General features: G+C 43.6%; 1 protein-coding gene across 1 annotated transcript in view; it reads left to right on the top strand.

Moving 5' to 3' along the window:
- The first annotated feature begins 463 nt into the window (after positions 1-463).
- LOC100494358 (SITS-binding protein) overlaps positions 464-19633 on the top strand; it is a 44203-nt gene continuing 25033 nt past the window's right edge. The window contains exon 1 of the mRNA XM_031900572.1: positions 464-1119. Coding sequence (XP_031756432.1) covers positions 655-1119 — 465 coding nt within the window. The 5' untranslated portion in view covers positions 464-654. The remainder of the gene's footprint in view (positions 1120-19633) is intronic.

Genomic DNA, 19633 nt, shown 5'->3' with positions numbered 1-19633 from the left:
CTCAATTTTATGTTTTATATTGGATCACATTTTGAAGATTTTTTTTAAAAAAACCCTGATAATGTTTACATAGGAATGATTTGCTGCCTTGCTAAATTGCACTAGTGCCATTATCCATAGCAACCAATCACATCTTTTCTTTCATTTTCTATCACAAAAAACATAAATCTCAGTTATTCTGCATCATGCATTACTTTCCGATTAGCAGTATCCCTATGGATGAAAGAATATCAAGATCCCTATAGTAAAACAAACTGCAGTCCTTATGGGGCACGGAGATAATAGAGCGGGATGCTGACATCTGCAGGCAGAAGAGGGGGTATCAAGCAGTGGAACTGAGTAGGCAGAGTACATGTGTTCTGTACGTCACTGCTCAAGCACCTGGGACAAATCTGGCAGTGGGACGTCTCTGGCACTAAAAGGAATCAGCACAGTTGTAGCTATTTCAAGACTCCCGTCTTCTGCTGAGAGTACAGAGCTAACCGGAATAACTCTGCGGTACTTATAGCAACATGTGTTAGCTTAGAGATGGCTTATGGACCTGCCAGTGCCATCATGCTTTACCCCACCTAATCAATGAACCGAAAACCAAAATAAAGAGCAAAAGGTATATCCTTGGTGAGGTGTTGCCATAAGTATTTTATATCGGGTGCAATGCCTCACACTCGTGCGAGAAACCACAGCCCAATCCCTGATGTCAACTGGGATTCAGGACTCAAGGAAATGAATGAAACATGGAAAGGAGCAGTCGCCTGCCTGGGGGTTGCCGTTTTCTTTGTTATGACTATTGGGATTATTTACTGGCAAGTGGTGGACCAACCCAACAAGAATTGGATCATAAAAGGAAAATACAGTGGGCTTATATGGGAAAGGAACTCTCAAAGCCTTATAGTGCAGACGCTGAGCGAGAACAAAACCTACGTGGAGATCAATGTGGGCAACTTCCCCGACATTGAGCAGCCCTTTGTTAAGAATCTGTGCTGGTTGAATAAGACAGAGTTTTGCTACACGTGGGATTCCGTCGCAGATCTCAAAATCCTATTGGACAACAGCTTCTCGGAGGGGACCGAATGTTACCACATAAACTGGATACCAATACACTGTGATATCAAATTAAAGGTATGTTATGTGTGATTCCCTCTGAGATGGATTTTTTAAAATGATTTTTACATTTGATAACAGATATGGGATCTATAAACTGGAATGCTTTGGACCTGCGGTTTTCTAGATAAGGAATCTTTCCGTAATTTGGATCTCCATACCTTAAGTCTGCTAAATATCATTTAAGTATTAAACCCAATAAGATTGTTTTGCCTCCAATATGGATTCATGCAGCTTAGTTCCCATCAAGTATAAGCTACTGTTTTATTATTACAGAGAAATAGGATATCATTTTAAAAAAGTAGAAATGTTTGCTTAAAGTGGACTCTATGGAAGATGGTCTACTGAAACTTCTTGGATAATGGGTTTCTGGATAAGGGATCTCATACCTGTATTTAAATAATAATTGTATATTTAATTCTTGTTTGAATAACAATGCTCTGTAATTATATATAATTTAACTTCATGTGTTAGCATGAAATGTATACATTATTTTTGTTTCATGGTTTCATTCTGTGGGACCTACAAAGGGACCTGGCGGATGAGGACACATCAATGTGCCGGTGTGGACTTTGTCTAATGTGATTTTTAAATCCGCTAGCTAGATATTTGCCTGGGCAGGCCCTCCTGAGGGCCCAATAAGGTGCTGACTTTGTCTGGAGGAGCAAAGTTGGTATGTTTTATCGGACTAGGTATAGCCAGGTTAAAGTCCTGTTTGAAGGTCAAGTAGGGAGAGACTTGGGATAATCATGTATTTGCTGCCATAGATATTCTTGGGACAGGAGCTGATACACTATTGTTTAACTATATCTTGTTATCAGCTAAATGGCCCTGACCAAGTGGTAGACGTTCAGGGGGACGTAAACCAATTCTGACCACTGCTACTGTAGGGTAATGACACACAGGGTGGTCTCAGGCAGGGAAGTGTTCTAATAAAGGTTGTTGAGGCAACTATCATACCAGCGCCTGTCAGGCTAGTGCAGTGTTGGTCTGTCTAGGCTATTTCTAACCCTATGTATTTGGGCTACTTAAAGACAAGACATTTAAAGCACCCAAAACAGCCTCGTGTCCCATTACCCTTATGAATGGCTAGTGGGCTTCTGATACCTAGCTGTCTAAAAATAAGCACAAACCAGATGTGAAACTTTATACACACAGTGTGAGACTGTATGAAACATGGTGTGACCATTAGGGCCGGGTTTCTAGCTAAATCAGTGCAGCGCAATCATTGGAGACCTACTGCATAGAAACCATCTCCTGCTCACTGCACTTTGTAAAAACTTCATGGAATAAAATGAGAAATGATGATATCAAAGTGGAGGAATCCTGGAGGATTCCAAACAATGCAATCATTTTCCCCATTTCCCCAAACTTTTCTGACTGTCAAAACATACAAGGAGAAAGGATATGGCAGTTATTTTCTGTGCCGTAGCAAATCACTCTAGAATGGAAGATAAACAGTAAAACGGTAAAGTTTTACAGAGTAGCAACAATTGTGAAAAAATGTACCAAATGGGATCTCTGATCCAGAAACCTGATATACAAAGAGCTCCAATTTAATGAACCTGTTACCTAATTAGAATTAAAAAAAAATGTTTTTAATTTTTCTTTGTAATAATAAAACATTACTTGCTGATAACTAAGCTGAATGAATCCATATTGGTGGCAAAACAACCCTATTGGGGTTAAATGTGTTATAGTGTGGAGATCCAAATTACAAAAAATATCTTATCAAGAAAAGCCCAGGTCCCAAGCATTCTGTATTACAATATAGATCCTACACCCGTACTTATATATTTATGTTTTCCCTTATAACCTGTCAAGATGTGATTTATCTTTAGATTGTAGAGTTAAAATATCTAAGAACCCTAGGCAATTTTTTAAAAACAATGTTCTTTAAAACCAGATGTTTGGGCAACTTTTATACAGCTTATCATATATTTTCCTATGGAAAATAAAGCACCGGGGGTCATTTATAAAGTTCACGCAGCACATATTTTTTTTCGCAAATGAAGGTTTTACGCATCTTTTCCCTTAAACGTTTAGTTTTGCGCTGCTGTGCCCATCTTTCCTTTTTTACCAACCGCAGTGATATGTGAATTGCGCACAAAAATTCGAGAATGAGATTGCAGTTTGCGAGCATGCTCTCTTTGCGTGTTTACTGTGTACAAATATAGCACCATTTTTCACTTTGCGAATATAAATTCACAACTTGCGAAATCAGTTTACTGAACATTTTTTCCGCCACCAAAGTTGTGGTGTAAATATTCCCTATGTGCGAATATGCCATGTTTAAAATATTCACACTATGAATAAAAGATTTGCAATTATGATTATACAGGTATTGGACTCATTATCCGGAAACCCATTATCCAGAATGTTCCAAATTACAGAAAGGCCATCTCCCATAGACTCCATTTTAATTAAATAATTCACATTTTTAAAAATGATTTCCCTTTTCTCTGTAATAATAAAACAGTACCTTGTACTTGATCCCAACTAAGATATAATTACCCCTTATTGGGGGCAGAACAGCCCTATTGGGTTTATTTAATGGTTAAATGATTCCCTTTTCTCTGTAATAATAAAACAGTACCTGTACTTGATCCCAACTAAGATATAATTACCCCTTATTGGGGCAGAACAGCCCTATTGGGTTTATTTAATGGTTAAATGATTCCCTTTTCTCTGTAATAATAAAACAGTACCTGTACTTGATCCCAACTAAGATATAATTACCCCCTATTGGGGGCAGAGCAGCCCTATTGGGTTTATTTAATGGTTAAATGATTCCCTTTTCTCTGTAATAATAAAACAGTACCTGTACTTGATCCCAACTAAGATATAATTACCCCTTATTGGGGGCAGAACAGCCCTATTGGGTTTATTTAATGGTTAAATGATTCCCTTTTCTCTGTAATAATAAAACAGTACCTGTACTTGATCCCAACTAAGATATAATTACCCCTTATTGGGGGCAGAGCAGCCCTATTGGGTTTATTTAATGGTTAAATGATTCCCTTTTCTCTGTAATAATAAAACAGTACCTGTACTTGATCCCAACTAACATATAATTACCCATTATTGGGGGCAGAACAATAATACTGGGTGTAATTACTGTTTAAATAATTTTTTTAAAAGATCCAAATTACGGAAAGATCACTTATCCGGAAAGCCAAGCATTCTGGATAATGGGTCTCATACCTGTGCATTAAATGCACCAGTCTTGTCCAGCTTTACAACTATAAACACAGGCAGGGCCTGTTTTATTATACTATTTTTTTAAGGGAATCATTTGGATCTCCATACCTGTCTGGCTTCTACAGGGTTTTACGTTTTCTTAATTACAATAAAGAAGACAAGAAAGAAAAAAGAAAAGACTTTTTTTTATATGACAAAACATGAACTTGACTTTAATAAATCAAACCACCATCCTCCCCGTTTCTATGATGAAGCTCATTTTTAATTTTAAAGTCATGATCAGATTATCTGATAAGAATATTTTTAGCCTGAATTTCATTATTCTCTGCCAATCTACCACCTGAGCAAACAATGGTCACCTAAAGCCCCTCATTAAATGCTTTTCAGTGGGTAAATGTGATGCCGGCCCAGGCTGGGGGGAACGTGCAGCTGCTGCAGTGATACTGGAAAAATTTAACATTTTATGGTATGAGACCTGTTATTCAGAATGCTCGGGACCTGGGGTTTTCCAGATAAGGGATCTTTCCATAATTTGGATCTCCATAACTTAAGTCTGCTAAAAATCATTTAAATATTGAAAAACCCAATAGGCTTGTTCTGCCCCCAATAAGGGGTAATTATATCTTAGTTGGGATCAAGTACAAGGTACTGTTTTATTATTACAGAGAAAAGGGAATCATTTAACCATTAAATAAACCCAATAGGGCTGTTCTGCCCCCAATAAGGGGTAATTATATCTTAGTTGGGATCAAGTACAGGTACTGTTTTATTATTACAGAGAAAAGGGAATCATTTAACCATGAAATAAACCCAATAGGGCTGTTCTGCCCCCAATAAGGGGTAATTATATCTTAGTTGGGATCAAGTACAAGGTACTGTTTTATTATTACAGAGAAAAGGGAACCATTTAACCATTAAATAAACCCAATAGGGCTGTTCTGCCCCAATAAGGGGTAATTATATCTTAGTTGGGATCAAGTACAAGGTACTGTTTTATTATTACAGAGAAAAGGGAATCATTTAACCAAGAAATAAACCCAATAGGGCTGTTCTGCCCCCAATAAGGGGTAATTATATCTTAGTTGGGATCAAGTACAGGTACTGTTTTATTATTACATAGAAAAGGGAATCAGTTAACCAAGAAATAAACCCAATAGGGCTGTTCTGCCCCCAATAAGGGGTAATTATATCTTAGTTGGGATCAAGTACAAGGTACTGTTTTATTATTACAGAGAAAAGTGAAATCATTTTTAAAAATTAGAATTATTTTCTTATAATGGAGTCTATGGGAGATGGCCTTTTCTGTCAAGAATTACCATGTTTTTGTGACATTGCAGGCAACCACTAAGTATCGTACAGGTATCGGACCCCTTATCTGGAAACCCGTTATCCAGAAAGCTCCGAATTACAGAATGCCTGTCTCCCATAGACTCCATTTTAATCAAATAATTCAGAATTTTAAAACTGATTTCCTTTTTCTATGTAGAAATAAAACAGAGCCTTGTAATTGATTCCAACTAGCATTCTGGATAATGGGTCCTATACCTGTACAATGCAATTTGTGTCTGATTCCCCAGGTAATGCAATAAGAAGTGAGTTGCAAGTTTTCCTAAGTCTGCGTGTAAGTTCCAGCCCCCCATATATCAATAAGGGCATTAGGGTTAGGGTTGCCACCTGTCTGGTTTTGACCCGGATGGCCTGGTTTTTGGAAGGGCTGTCCAGGTCAAAACTGCCTGCCTGGTTTTCCCAATTTGGAAAACCAGGCAGGACTCTCCAAAATTGATGAGAAGTTTGTCCAATCATAGCCCCTTACCTGTGATGCGACCAGCCCACCCACATGATGTCACATCCCTGCCCACCCACTGATGTCGCGTCCCCGTCCGGAGTTGAATCCACTGAAATGTGACAACTCTGTTTAGGGTTAATTTGGCTTAATTTGTGTGTTTAGACATGATCCACAATGACTAAGGTGTTTGTAAAGGCACAGTTTAAAGGAGAACTAAACCCTAACTAAAAAGAAGTTTAGAAATGTTGTACATTGTTTTGTGCATCTGTACCAGTCCAGGGCAACCACAGCCCTTTAGCAGGGCAGATTCCCCCAGTATCTCTTCATCTTCTGCCCCATGTGATGCCACTGCTTGTTTTCAACAAGTTAGAAAGATGGCATCCTTTTTACTGCTTGGCACTTGTCTCTGGTTCATAAATTACACTTAAAGGGCAGGGACAGGTACAATCAACTTTGCAACCTGCAGTGATTTCACCTTTCCTTACCCTTTAATACCAATCATTTTCTCGGTATTGGACGGGTTCTCATGGTTTGCTCCGTGCATTCCACTTTAAATTACTTTGCACATGTGCCAGATCAGAGTTTAAAAAGTAAATTGAAAGAGTGGAACATTCTAGAATTTGTCAGCCTAGACTGTGACTGGATGTCATTGTGCTGTGAAGGGAATTAAATCCAGTTTGTAGCCTGGTACGGGGATAAGGATAAACTCAGGCTTTCATGGGCTACAACTTTAACCTTTTGAGTGCCATGAAATCTACAGCTCTGGCTCTGAAGTTCTTTACTGGCAGAGAGGTAGTTTTTAAATTACCATTAAAATGCTACTAAATCTATACTGTGTGTTAACTGGCAATATGGGGCACCGCAAGTGCATTGGAACCCAAAGGGATACATTGATTAAATAGATTTAAAAGAGAACTAAAGCTTAATTAATGAAGTAGGGCCAATATGTTGTACATTATGTTTTGGGATTATTTACCAGCCCAAGGTGACCATAGCCCTTTAGCAGGAAAGATTTATGTCTCCAGAGATGCCCCAGTAGCCCCCCATCTTCTTTTCTGCTGCTTCTCTATACATGCTCTGTGCTGCTGTCACTTGCCTGAGCTTAGGGACAATATACTGTATAGAAAATATAACTGTCACAATATAAGGCTGATTAGTAATTTATTATAGATGACATTACATGGCAGTCCTAAAATCAGTGCAATTACTACTATAGAGATGCTGAACCCTAAGCATACCTCCCAACTGTCCCACTTTATGCGGGACAGTCCCGATTTTGCCACCCTGTCCCACTTCCTGGATAGCTGCGGATCTGTCCCGTTTTCTAAAGTGCTCTGCTCCCGTGACGTCACACGCATGTCTCTCCTTAACGCCGCAGCTTCTGTGCCGCTCAGTTCAGTTCTAACATAAAGGCATTCACAGTGCAGAAGCTGCGGCGCTCAAGAGACATGCGTGTGACGTCACGAGGAGGAGAAGGAGAGCCCTGGGGCGCAGCCGGAGGAAGCGGGCGGGTGGTGGTAGGAGCAGGGGGAGCAACAGAAAGCAGGGGGACGCTGGGGAGGACACTGGAGGAAGGTAAGGGGCAGCTGAAGGATGTTGGGGGGAGCTGAAGGATGTTGGGGAGGATGTTGGGGGGAGCTGAAGGATGTTGGAGAGGATGTTGGGGGGAGCTGAAGGATGTTGGGGAGGATGTTGTGGGGAGCTGAAGGATGTTGGGGAGGATGTTGGGGGGAGCTGAAGGATGTTGGAAAGTATGTTGGGGGGAGCTGAAGGATGTTGGGGAGTATGTTGGGGGGAGCTGAAGGATGTTGGGGAGGATGTTGGGGGGAGCTGAAGGATGTTGGAAAGTATGTTGGGGGGAGCTGAAGGATGTTGGGGAGTATGTTGGGGGGAGCTGAAGGATGTTGGGGAGGATGTTGGGGGGAGCTGAAGGATGTTGGAAAGTATGTTGGGGGGAGCTGAAGGATGTTGGGGAGTATGTTGGGGGGAGCTGAAGGATGTTGGGGAGGACGCTGGGGTGAGCTGAAGGATGTAGGGGAGGATGTTGGGGGGAGCTGAAGGATGTTGGGGAGGACGCTGGGAGGAGCTGGAGGATGTTGGGTGGATGCTGGGGGGAGCTGAAGGATGTTGGGGAGGACGCTGGGAGGAGCTGGAGGATGTTGGGTGGATGCTGGGGGGAGCTGAAGGATGTTGGGGAGGATGCTGGGAGGAGCCGGAGGAAGGTATGGGGCAGCTGAAGGATGTTGGGGAGAACAGCCCTATTGGGTTTATTTAATGGTTAAATGATTCCCTTTTCCCTGTAATAATAAAACAGTACCTGTACTTGATCCCAACTAAGATATAATTACCCCTTATTGGGGGCAGAACAGCCCTATTGGGTTTATTTAATGGTTAAATGATTCCCTTTTCCCTATAATAATAAAACAGTACCTGTACTTGATCCCAACTAAGATATAATTACCCCTTATTGGGGGCAGAACAGCCCTATTGGGTTTATTTCATGGTTAAATGATTCCCTTTTCTCTGTAATAATAAAACAGTACCTGTACTTGATCCCAACTAAGGTATAATTACCCCTTATTGGGGGCAGAACAGCCCTATTGGGTTTATTTAATGGTTAAATGATTCCCTTTTCTCTGTAATAATAAAACAGTATCTTGTACTTGATCCCTACTAAGGTATAATTAATCCTTATTAAAGGTAAAACAATCCTGTTGGGTCTATTCAATATTTGAATGATTTTTAGCAGACGTAAGTTATGGAGATCCAAATTACGGAAACATCCCTTATCCGGAAAACCCCATGTCCCGAGCATTGTGGATAACAAGCCCCATACCTGTAATGTATAAACTATAAAGATTGACTCAAATGTCATTCTTCATAGGGTGCAGGTTATAAGCCATTCATCTAGTAAGGAGATGCACTAGACCAGTGCTGTCCAACTTCTGTTGTACCGAGGGCCGGAATTTTTCCGACCTACGTGGTGGAGGGCCGATAATGGAAGCCAGTTTTGACCACTCCCCTTTTTGAAACCACACCCACTTGAAACCACACCCATGTTATCACATGACCATACCCATATTAATGGTTGTAGGACAGCAAAAACCTGCCATACTCTGCCTGCCCTACCCTGCCTGTGTGCCATACTCTGCCTGCCCTACCCTGCCTGTGTGTGCCATACTCTGCCTTCCCTACCCTGCCTGTGTGTGCCATACTCTGCCTGCCCTACCCTGCCTGCGTGCCATACTTTCACTGTGTGTGCTATTCTTGGCTGGTTTGTGCCATACTTGGCCTGTGTGTGCCATACTCTGCCTTCCCTACCCTGCCTGTGTGTGCCATACTCTGCCTGCCCTACCCTGCCTGCGTGCCATACTTTCACTGTGTGTGCTATTCTTGGCTGGTTTGTGCCATACTTGGCCTGTGTGTGCCATACTCTGCCTGCCCTATCCTGCCTGTGTGTGCCATACTCTGCCTTCCCTACCCTGCCTGTGTGTGCCATACTCTGCTTGCCGTATGCTGCCTGTGTGTATGGCACACACAGGCAGCCTACAGTGACACAATGCTGGCACTGCTCCTACAGTCTGCACAATAACTATATATTTAAAAACTTTTTAATTGCAGTACCACCTCAGTATATGGTCTTTTTGTAGTATGCAGGGATTATTTGTGGGTTTCTACTGCTCCTGAGGTGTGAACAGGGGAACAATGGGGGTGATTACAGCCTGAGCCTGAGGTGTGAACACTGCAGGGGGTGAACAATGCAGAGATTAAAAGGTGTGAACAGTACAGGAGATTACATATTTAAACAATACAGCCTGATTACAGCCTGAATCTGAGGTGAGAACCATGCAGGGGGGCAGTTAATCACAGTACTGATACCATTTAAAGCTTACACAAAGGTAAGCCATCAAAGCAGCCAGATAGGTGGGGGGCCACACAGAGGGGGGTCGCGGGCCGCCAGTTGGACAGCACTGCACTAGACTAAAGGTAACAATACACAGACAAATTTAAGCTGTCGATATGAGTCCCTCAGACCAATTCAGTGGCTTATCTGCCTACCCAACTGATATCTGGATGAAAATTGGTCAGGTGTTGATCGGAAAGTTTGATTTTCCCATTGGATCAGGGACTACATCACTGCGGGACAGACAGACTGATAGATAGATGCTAGATAATAGATAGATAGACAAATTTGAGTCCTTCAGACCTGTGTATTGGGCCGGGCCTGCTTGACCGATATCTGGCTAAAAATTGTCCAGGTGTCGATCAAGCAGGTTTGATTTTCCCATCGGATTGGTGGCTACATCGGCTCATTGATACAGTCCTTAATCTGATGGCTCCTATTCCCATTGTAATCCAATAGTGCCCATATCGGTGGAAAGATCTGCTCATTTGGCAACCTTGCCAAACAAAAGAATCTTATCATGTATAGCTAGTTTAAGAAATTGGTAGGTAGATGGTCAAGGTAGATAACGAGATATATAAAAGACAGAGACAGAGAGAAAGAGAAAGATGATAGATAGATAGATAGATAGATAGATAGATAGATAGATAGATGATAGATAGATAGATGTATATCTTTATTTATAAAGCGCTACTTATGTACGCAGCGCTGTACAGTAGAATACATTATTACAAACTGGATTATTAAGATAATAATAGATAAATACAAAGTACAACAATAAATACAGATAGATACAAGATAAATACAGCTGCAATAAGTTAAGAGTCAAAGACACAAGAGGATGGAGGTCCCTGCCCCGTAGAGCTTACAATCTATATGGGATGGTAACTTACAGACACACATCTGTGCAGTATAAGTGCTGTAGGTCACAGTGGGTGACACTATAATATAAGTGCTAGTTCCCAGATCAGGTGCTGGGTGAGTGCTCCAAAAGATTGTCTTTAGATAGATAGATAGAAAAAGTTCCATGAACACTTACTGGCTATTCACTAGTTAACCTGCTAACCCATAAGAGGAGGCCAATGGGAACTGGCACTTACACATTAACAAAGCGCTTTTATACTTTCATGGAAATCATGTGAATTATTAACCCTTACTAATCCTGTTTCATAAAAGGAGAAAAGACGATATTTAATAGCTGGAAAGCTGACGCTCATATCTGTATAAAAAATCTCATTAACGATTCTGTTTTTCCCCCCCTGTGCATACGGGAATTCAACTCTGATATACTGTGATATAACTTTAAAAAAAAGGATTTCTTTCTTTTTTTTATGAGCTAGTGATTTTCTAAAACAAAGCGGTGAGGCTGCCGTATCAGTCACTTACAGGCTTAAAACTGCTTGAAGCGTGACAAGTAGATAAGTGCTGAGTCAGGCGACTGCAAGAATCCTCTCGGCCCCTGTAGGATAAGGGCACTGACCGGGTTACCATCTGGAGTCACCCATTAGCCTGGAACACGCCTGGGACACTTAAGCTTGGGAGAGCACAATCTCTGTCCAAGTAAATAAAGAACTCCTAAGGAGTTTTCAGATTTTAATTCAGACAAGTAATTCATGTACCCCCCTATTATACATGATAAGGATATTAGAAGTCACAGGAGAGTGCTGTGACCATATAAAGGCACAAGGCAGCAGTTTATGTGAGATCCCCAAGGACCAATGTTTTGGTTACATTATTAGACCAAATGGCCACATTATTAGACCAAACATTTTACGCAGACCATGTAACTCAGAGGCGACTTCTAATGTCTTTGTAAATTTTAGTAGGGGGCACATTTCTATTTTAAGCTACTGTGGGAGTCCATAATCTCCCCTGCTTCCTATCTGCTCATTTTCTTTGCTCTTATATCTCTATGCCCTACAGAGTGGTGTGGGGGGGGAGCCATAGATGTTTGTGACCCCACCTCCCTTGGTCTATTCACCTCTCCTGTCTTCCTTTCTTTATCCTCCCTGGAACACCATAAGTGCTATGGGTGCTGTTTTGCAGCATTATGTAGGTTATATGTGGTGGTGGGAGATGGGTGGGTCATGAGGTGATGGGTGGGTGATTTTGGTAGGGGTCATAAGGTTTAGAGTGGTAGCTACTGGGTGTCTTGACCAGGTCTGGACTGGGATTACATAGACCCTGGCATATTAAGTACACAGAGGCCCAAACAGCCCCCCCACCAGCCCAATAAATAGTGACTGTCTATGGCACCTTACAGCAGCCCCTCTGGCATTTGCCACAACCCACAGATTGCCAGTCCGGGCCTGGTCTTGACAGGCTAGCCAGAATTCTCTATTTATATAATTATATATTCAGTAATATATAAGTAACCTTATAAAACCTCCATAAAATCACTTGGTGTTTAACATCATGTTTTTATATGGCCATGCCACTCAGTGATGTCTTATATCCATATATTTTACATTAAGGAGCTACATTCTTCCCTATAATATATACAAGCCATGAATATCCTACAAACAATATTCTTATAAAAGTCCACCTTATAAATGCACCATCTTTTGAATAATATGAGCATATTAGAAGTCACCAAGGAGTTCTATAACCTGTATAAAGCCTGTATAATGGCCTGTATAATAGTCAAGGTGCTCTTCCTACATTGTTCTTTATATAACTGACACTATAAAGTCGTGTTTATAAGGATTTATTTTACAGGATATTCAGGGTTCTTGGTGTATTATATAATCCCCCTGCAATACATAATGGAAACTAAATGCATATTTGATATCACCAAAGCCATTCATCTGCTTAAACATATCCTGATGTCTGTCCTCTTGTGAACTGTTTATGCGGCTGCCTATCCATTCTGTATCAGTGCAGCCTTTCATCCTTAAAAAAAAAGTAAAATATGTGCTAATCTTGTTGGCTGTGACAGTTAATAATCCCTGCCAGGGCTGTATCAGATGTGGCTCTCAGATTCCATTTTCTTCTTCAGGAAGTTTATTTCTTTGCTTCTCCTTTAACTATGCAGTGGGGAAGCCATAAATCATGAATTCTTTCTCTTTTGTCTGACTTATTGATGCACAAACATATTTATCAGAACAATCTGCTTCATCTAAATCACACTTTCTATATACAAAACCTATAGATGTGGGAGTCTCCTTCCTTCAACCTCTCTCCATACTAAGTGCGGTATGTATCATATAAAGCACCTTGGTAGCTATTCAGGTATAAATATGTACAGTTTTGGGCATGTGGATATCTGGTATTATACAACCTAAATACTATAATGTCTACATAAACAACTGGGACCACCATTATTCAATGAGGCTTTTGGATGAATGGTCCATCAGTCACATAACTGCTCACATACAGCCCACGTCCTCGTCCCTTGCATGTTGTAGTATTGATGAGTGAATCTGTTCCGTTTCGTGCCTATTTTGACGAGACCGTGCCCAATTCAACACAAGCGCAACTTTTTTGTTTGATGCAACTGCGATTTTTTTCCGGCAACGACAATTTTTTCCATGGCTAATTTTTGCTGAAGTTTCCCAATGGCGAAATGTGGAAATTCGCTGCAAATCCATGCTTTGCGAAAAAATTTGCTCATCACTGTTGGCAAGCACTTAACTACATGTATATACAGTGGTGTAACTAAACAACGTCGGGCCCTCTGCAAAAATCTTTGGAGGGGGTCAGCGCTTACTACAACCCCTTCCCAGCCCCCCACCCTACCCAGTTAGGAGAAACAAGAACTGTCAATACAGAACACTACTCGGCTTGAGGCCTTTGTATTTCTCATTTACCTTTCCCCACATCCTGCTGCCAATATAAGTGCAATATCCCAACACATATGCCAGACATTCACCATCCTCAATTTTCATGTGATATGAAATAAATCTTGTAAACTGCATGCTGTCACCAAGTATAGACTCCATCTTGATTGCAGATGCTCTTCATCCTTGCCAAAAGACTGACAGCGTAAAAACTATTTCGAGAGGATATAACAAGGCAGCGGCAAATGAGTAGAAAGCCAGTAACGCAGACACCACGAAAAGGGAAGGTAAAGCAGTTGCGAAACAGGGAGATGACGGACATTTCCAATGCAGAAAAGGTTATTGGCAGTGATGATACAGATACGGGAGTTTGGCTAAATAACCTCAGTATATGGGCAATCATTATTTTATACCTTAAATTTAATAGACCTACAATAAAATTCTGGTATTGTGCTCCAGAGCTCTGCAAAGCAGTTGGTTTACAGAATAATAGTTTTTTGACTGATGGGGTCAGTGACCCCCATTTGAAAGTATATAATAAGTATATCATTAAAAATAAATAAAGAAGACCAATTAAATGGCCATTTTATAACATACTAAAAGTCAACTTAAAGGTAAACCATAACTTTAAGGTGGGCATTGTTTATTTTTTTTTTTTACCCAATGGCAGATAGATAGATAGATAGATAGATAGATAGATAGATAGATAGATAGATAGACAGAAAAATGATAGATAGATAGATAGATGACAGAGAGATCATAGATAGGTAGACAGATAAATGATAGATAGATAGATAGATAGATAGATGATGATTGATAGATAGATAGATAGATGACAGAGAGATCATAGATATATAGACAGATAAATGATAGATAGATAGATGACAGAGAGATGATAGATAGATAGATAATTGAGAGATAGATAGATTGATAGAGGGCCATATAAATCTACAGCCACCTTTATATTGTGCCATTCAGGCCAACCAACTGATTGGAACAGCAGGAAGTAAAGAGGAACCATAGAGGAACCAACTAATGGGAATTTACTGTCACGTTCTGATGGGAAACAATATTTCAAGGTGCGGCAGAGCAAGCAGACTTTTTGTTGGGCCATTCAGCACTGAGAGTTTCCATTAAATTTGCCTTTTATAATGAGCCATTTTCCACCATTTCTGTTCCCTTAATGTCTATAGGGATAGGAAACAAACGCAGCCGCTTCTGCATCCGAAATCTTAGTTCCCCTTGTTATGAATTCAGTAGCAGATTTCAGAGCTGTACGTAAATAATCCCACACAGAGATAAAGCACACAAAGAGCTTGTCATTGGCAACCCTATGTATATTTCATTATCTTTATTCCACTCTTTCAATGTGTGTTTTTATTTCTTAAAGAATAAAGCTTCTCACTATTTGGATAAGGAATTCTGTAACCCTAAGTGCAGGGAACTTGACTCAAACAGCGGGATGTGTTTCTGATTAAGAAGTTCGTGCTACTGAATCGTGTCATTGTGCTTGGCACGGATTATTATTACATGATCTTCTAGTAAGCTGGCCCAACATGGAATAAGGTCACAGAGGAATAGGGTTCCAGCTTTAAAGGAACAGTAAAACCAGGTTTCCTTCCTTTTATTGATCTGTCATACTAGCTATCATAGTTTTAGTTTGTGCAAAATGTGTCTCATATCTATATTGAGTATAGAAAGAAGGGACAGTTGGGCATAACGAACTGTATCACGCATGCTCGCTCTTGTTCCTGCCTTGAATACTCATTTAAGTTCCATTTTTATATGTGGAAATCCAACTGCAAAACAGTCCTTCTGTTTCTGTAGCATTTGAAAGCCTGGCAGGGGAGGAGGGACTAAAACACTGATGTTACGAATTGTAACAACTTCTCCAAGACAGCATGCAGGAACTACATAACCCACAATGCATTGCACTGTGATCTTCCTTTCCCATCTGTGAGACACACTGCAATAAATTTATAGCAGTTTATACATTTTTGCATGCCTTCTTATGCTTCCTGTTACAGGAAAAAGAGTGGTTGTAAAAGGCACGCCTCTGTCCACTTATTGGCTAATGTCACCTAGCATGTATGTGTGCCCTTACAAGCCAGAGCGAGGGACTTAAATACTTAAAATGGAAGTGTTTACTTTGGTATAATCCAATACCTGATAATATTAGAAAAATATATTTTTCCACAATAATAATTTGCATAAAAAGAACCTTGGATTTATACTGTATAGTAAATATATATATAACTGATAATTCATGAATTTACCAGTTAATCTTGGTGGCATCAATTATTTTATTAATGTAAACAGTTAGATATGTGCAGGGATAGCCAGCAGTGCATTAGCTGTGCACTTCTTTTGGCCTGATACGATCTGCAGAGAGACAGATGTCACTGGCCCACCCTCCTGGAGGCTTCAGAGAAGGCACGCTGTGTGAAGCTTGGGCACTGTAAGGAGACAGGGGTCCTGGAGGCTTCAGAGAAGGCACGCTGTGTGAAGCTTGGGCACTGTAAGGAGACAGGGGTCCTGGAGGCTTCAGAGAAGGCACGCTGTGTGAAGCTTGGGCACTGTAAGGAGACAGGGGTCCTGGAGGCTTCAGAGAAGGCACGCTGTGTGAAGCTTGGGCACTGTAAGGAGACAGGGGTCCTGGAGGCTTCAGAGAAGGCACGCTGTGTGAAGCTTGGGCACTGTAAGGAGACAGGGGCCCTGGAGGCTTCAGAGAAGGCACGCTGTGTGAAGCTTGGGCACTGTAAGGAGACAGGGGTCCTGGAGGTTTCAGAGAAGGTGCGCTGTGTGAAGCTTGGGCACTGTAAGGAGACAGGGGTCCTGGAGGCTTCAGAAAAGGCGCGCTGTGTGAAGCTTGGGCACTGTAAGGAGGTGGGATCCTGAAGGCTTCAGAGAAGGCACGCTGTGTGAAGCTTGGGCACTGTAAGGAGGTGGGGTCCTGGAGGCTTCAGAGAAGTGCGCTGTGTGAAGCTTGGGCACTGTAAGGAGACAGGGGTCCTGGAGGCTTCAGAGAAGTTGCGCTGTGTGAAGCTTGGGCACTGTAAGAGGTGGGGTCCTGGAGGCTTCAGAGAAGATGCGCTGTGTGAAGCTTGGGCACTGTAAGGAGACAGGGGTCCTGATGGCTCCAGAGAAGGCATGCTGTGTGAAGCTTGGGCACTGTAAGGAGACAGGGGTCCTGGAGGCTTCAGAGAAGGCACGCTGTGTGAAGCTTGGGCACTGTAAGGAGACAGGGGTCCTGGAGGCTTCAGAGAAGGCACGCTGTGTGAAGCTTGGGCACTGTAAGGAGACAGGGGTCCTGGAGGCTTCAGAGAAGGCACGCTGTGTGAAGCTTGGGCACTGTAAGGAGACAGGGGCCCTGGAGGCTTCAGAGAAGGCACGCTGTGTGAAGCTTGGGCACTGTAAGGAGACAGGGGTCCTGGAGGTTTCAGAGAAGGTGCGCTGTGTGAAGCTTGGGCACTGTAAGGAGACAGGGGTCCTGGAGGCTTCAGAAAAGGCGCGCTGTGTGAAGCTTGGGCACTGTAAGGAGGTGGGATCCTGAAGGCTTCAGAGAAGGCACGCTGTGTGAAGCTTGGGCACTGTAAGGAGGTGGGGTCCTGGAGGCTTCAGAGAAGGTGCGCTGTGTGAAGCTTGGGCACTGTAAGGAGACAGGGGTCCTGGAGGCTTCAGAGAAGTTGCGCTGTGTGAAGCTTGGGCACTGTAAGAGGTGGGGTCCTGGAGGCTTCAGAGAAGATGCGCTGTGTGAAGCTTGGGCACTGTAAGGAGACAGGGGTCCTGATGGCTCCAGAGAAGGCATGCTGTGTGAAGCTTGGGCACTGTAAGGAGACAGGGGTCCTGGAGGCTTCAGAGAAGGCACGCTGTGTGAAGCTTGGGCACTGTAAGGAGACAGGGGTCCTGGAGGCTCCAGAGAAGGCACGCTGTGTGAAGCTTGGGCACTGTAAGGAGACAGGGGTCCTGGAGGCTTCAGAGAAGGCGCGCTGTGTGAAGCTTGGGCACTGTAAGGAGACAGGGGTCCTGGAGGCTCCAGAGAAGGCACGCTGTGTGAAGCTTGGGCACTGTAAGGAGACAGGGGTCCTGGAGGCTTCAGAGAAGGCGCGCTGTGTGAAGCTTGGGCACTGTAAGGAGACAGGGGTCCTGGAGGCTCCAGAGAAGGCACGCTGTGTGAAGCTTGGGCACTGTAAGGAGACAGGGGTCCTGAAGGCTCCAGAGAAGGCACGCTGTGTGAAGCTTGGGCACTGTAAGGAGACAGGGGTCCAGGAGGCTTCAGAGAAGGCGCGCTGTGTGAAGCTTGGGCACTGTAAGGAGACAGGGGTCCTGGAGGCTCCAGAGAAGGCACGCTGTGTGAAGCTTGGGCACTGTAAGGAGACAGGGGTCCTGAAGGCTCCAGAGAAGGCACGCTGTGTGAAGCTTGGGCACTGTAAGGAGACAGGGGTCCAGGAGGCTTCAGAGAAGGCGCGCTGTGTGAAGCTTGGGCACTGTAAGGAGACAGGGGTCATGGAGGCTTCAGAGAAGGCGCGCTGTGTGAAGCTTGGGCACTGTAAGGAGACAGGGGTCCTGGAGGCTCCAGAGAAGGCGCGCTGTGTGAAGCTTGGGTACTTTAAGGAGACAGGGGTCATGGAGGCTTCAGAGAAGGCGCGCTGTGTGAAGCTTGGGCACTGTAAGGAGACAGGGGTCCTGGAGGCTTCAGAAAAGGCGCGCTGTGTGAAGCTTGGGCACTGTAAGGAGACAGGGGTCCTGAAGGCTCCAGAGAAGGCACGCTGTGTGAAGCTTGGGTACTGTAAGGAGACAGGGGTCCTGGAGGCTTCAGAGAAGGCACGCTGTGTGAAGCTTGGGCACTGTAAGGAGGTGGGGTCCTGGAGGCTTCAGAGAAGGCACGCTGTGTGAAGCTTGGGCACTGTAAGGAGACAGGGGTCCTGAAGGCTCCAGAGAAGGCATGCTGTGTGAAGCTTGGGCACTGTAAGGAGACAGGGGTCCTGGAGGCTTCAGAGAAGGCACGCTGTGTGAAGCTTGGGCACTGTAAGGAGACAGGGGTCTGGGAGGCTTCAGAGAAGGCACGCTGTGTGAAGCTTGGGCACTGTAAGGAGACAGGGGTCCTGGAGGCTTCAGAGAAGGTGCACTGTGTGAAGCTTGGGCACTGTAAGGAGGTGGGGTCCTGGAGGCTTCATAGAAGGCACACTGTGTGAAGCTTGGGCACTGTAAGGAGACAGGGATCCTGGAGGCTTCAGAGAAGGCACTCTGTGTGAAGCTTGGGCACTGTAAGGAGACAGGGGTCCTGGAGGCTTCAGAGAAGGCACGCTGTGTGAAGCTTGGGCACTGTAAGGAGACAGGGGTCCTGGAGGCTTCAGAGAAGGCACGCTGTGTGAAGTTTGGGCATTGTAAGAGGTGGGGTCCTGGAGGCTTCAGAGAAGGCACGCTGTGTGAAGCTTGGGCACTGTAAGGAGACAGGGGTCCTGGAGGCTTCAGAGAAGGCACACTGTGTGAAGCTTGGGCACTGTAAGAGGTGGGGTCCTGGAGGCTTCAGAGAAGGCACACTGTGTGAAGCTTGGGCACCGTAAGGAGACAGGGATCCTGGAGACTTCAGAGAAGGCACGCTGTGTGAAGCTTGGGCACTGTAAGGAAACAGGGGTCCTGGAGGCTTCAGAGAAGGCACGCTGTGTGAAGCTTGGGCACTGTAAGGAGACAGGGGTCCTGGAGGCTTCAGAGAAGGCACGCTGTGTGAAGCTTGGGCACTGTAAGAGGTGGGGTCCTGGAGGCTTCAGAGAAGGCACGCTGTGTGAAGCTTGGGCACTGTAAGGAGACAGGGATCCTGGAGGCTTCAGAGAAGGCACGCTGTGTGAAGCTTGGGCACTG

The sequence above is a fragment of the Xenopus tropicalis genome, chromosome 4 (genome assembly GCF_000004195.4).
Source record: "Xenopus tropicalis strain Nigerian chromosome 4, UCB_Xtro_10.0, whole genome shotgun sequence".
Classification (NCBI taxonomy): domain Eukaryota; kingdom Metazoa; phylum Chordata; class Amphibia; order Anura; family Pipidae; genus Xenopus; species Xenopus tropicalis.
The sequence above is the reverse complement of the archived record's forward strand: the minus strand, read 5'-3'. Positions and strand labels throughout refer to the sequence as shown.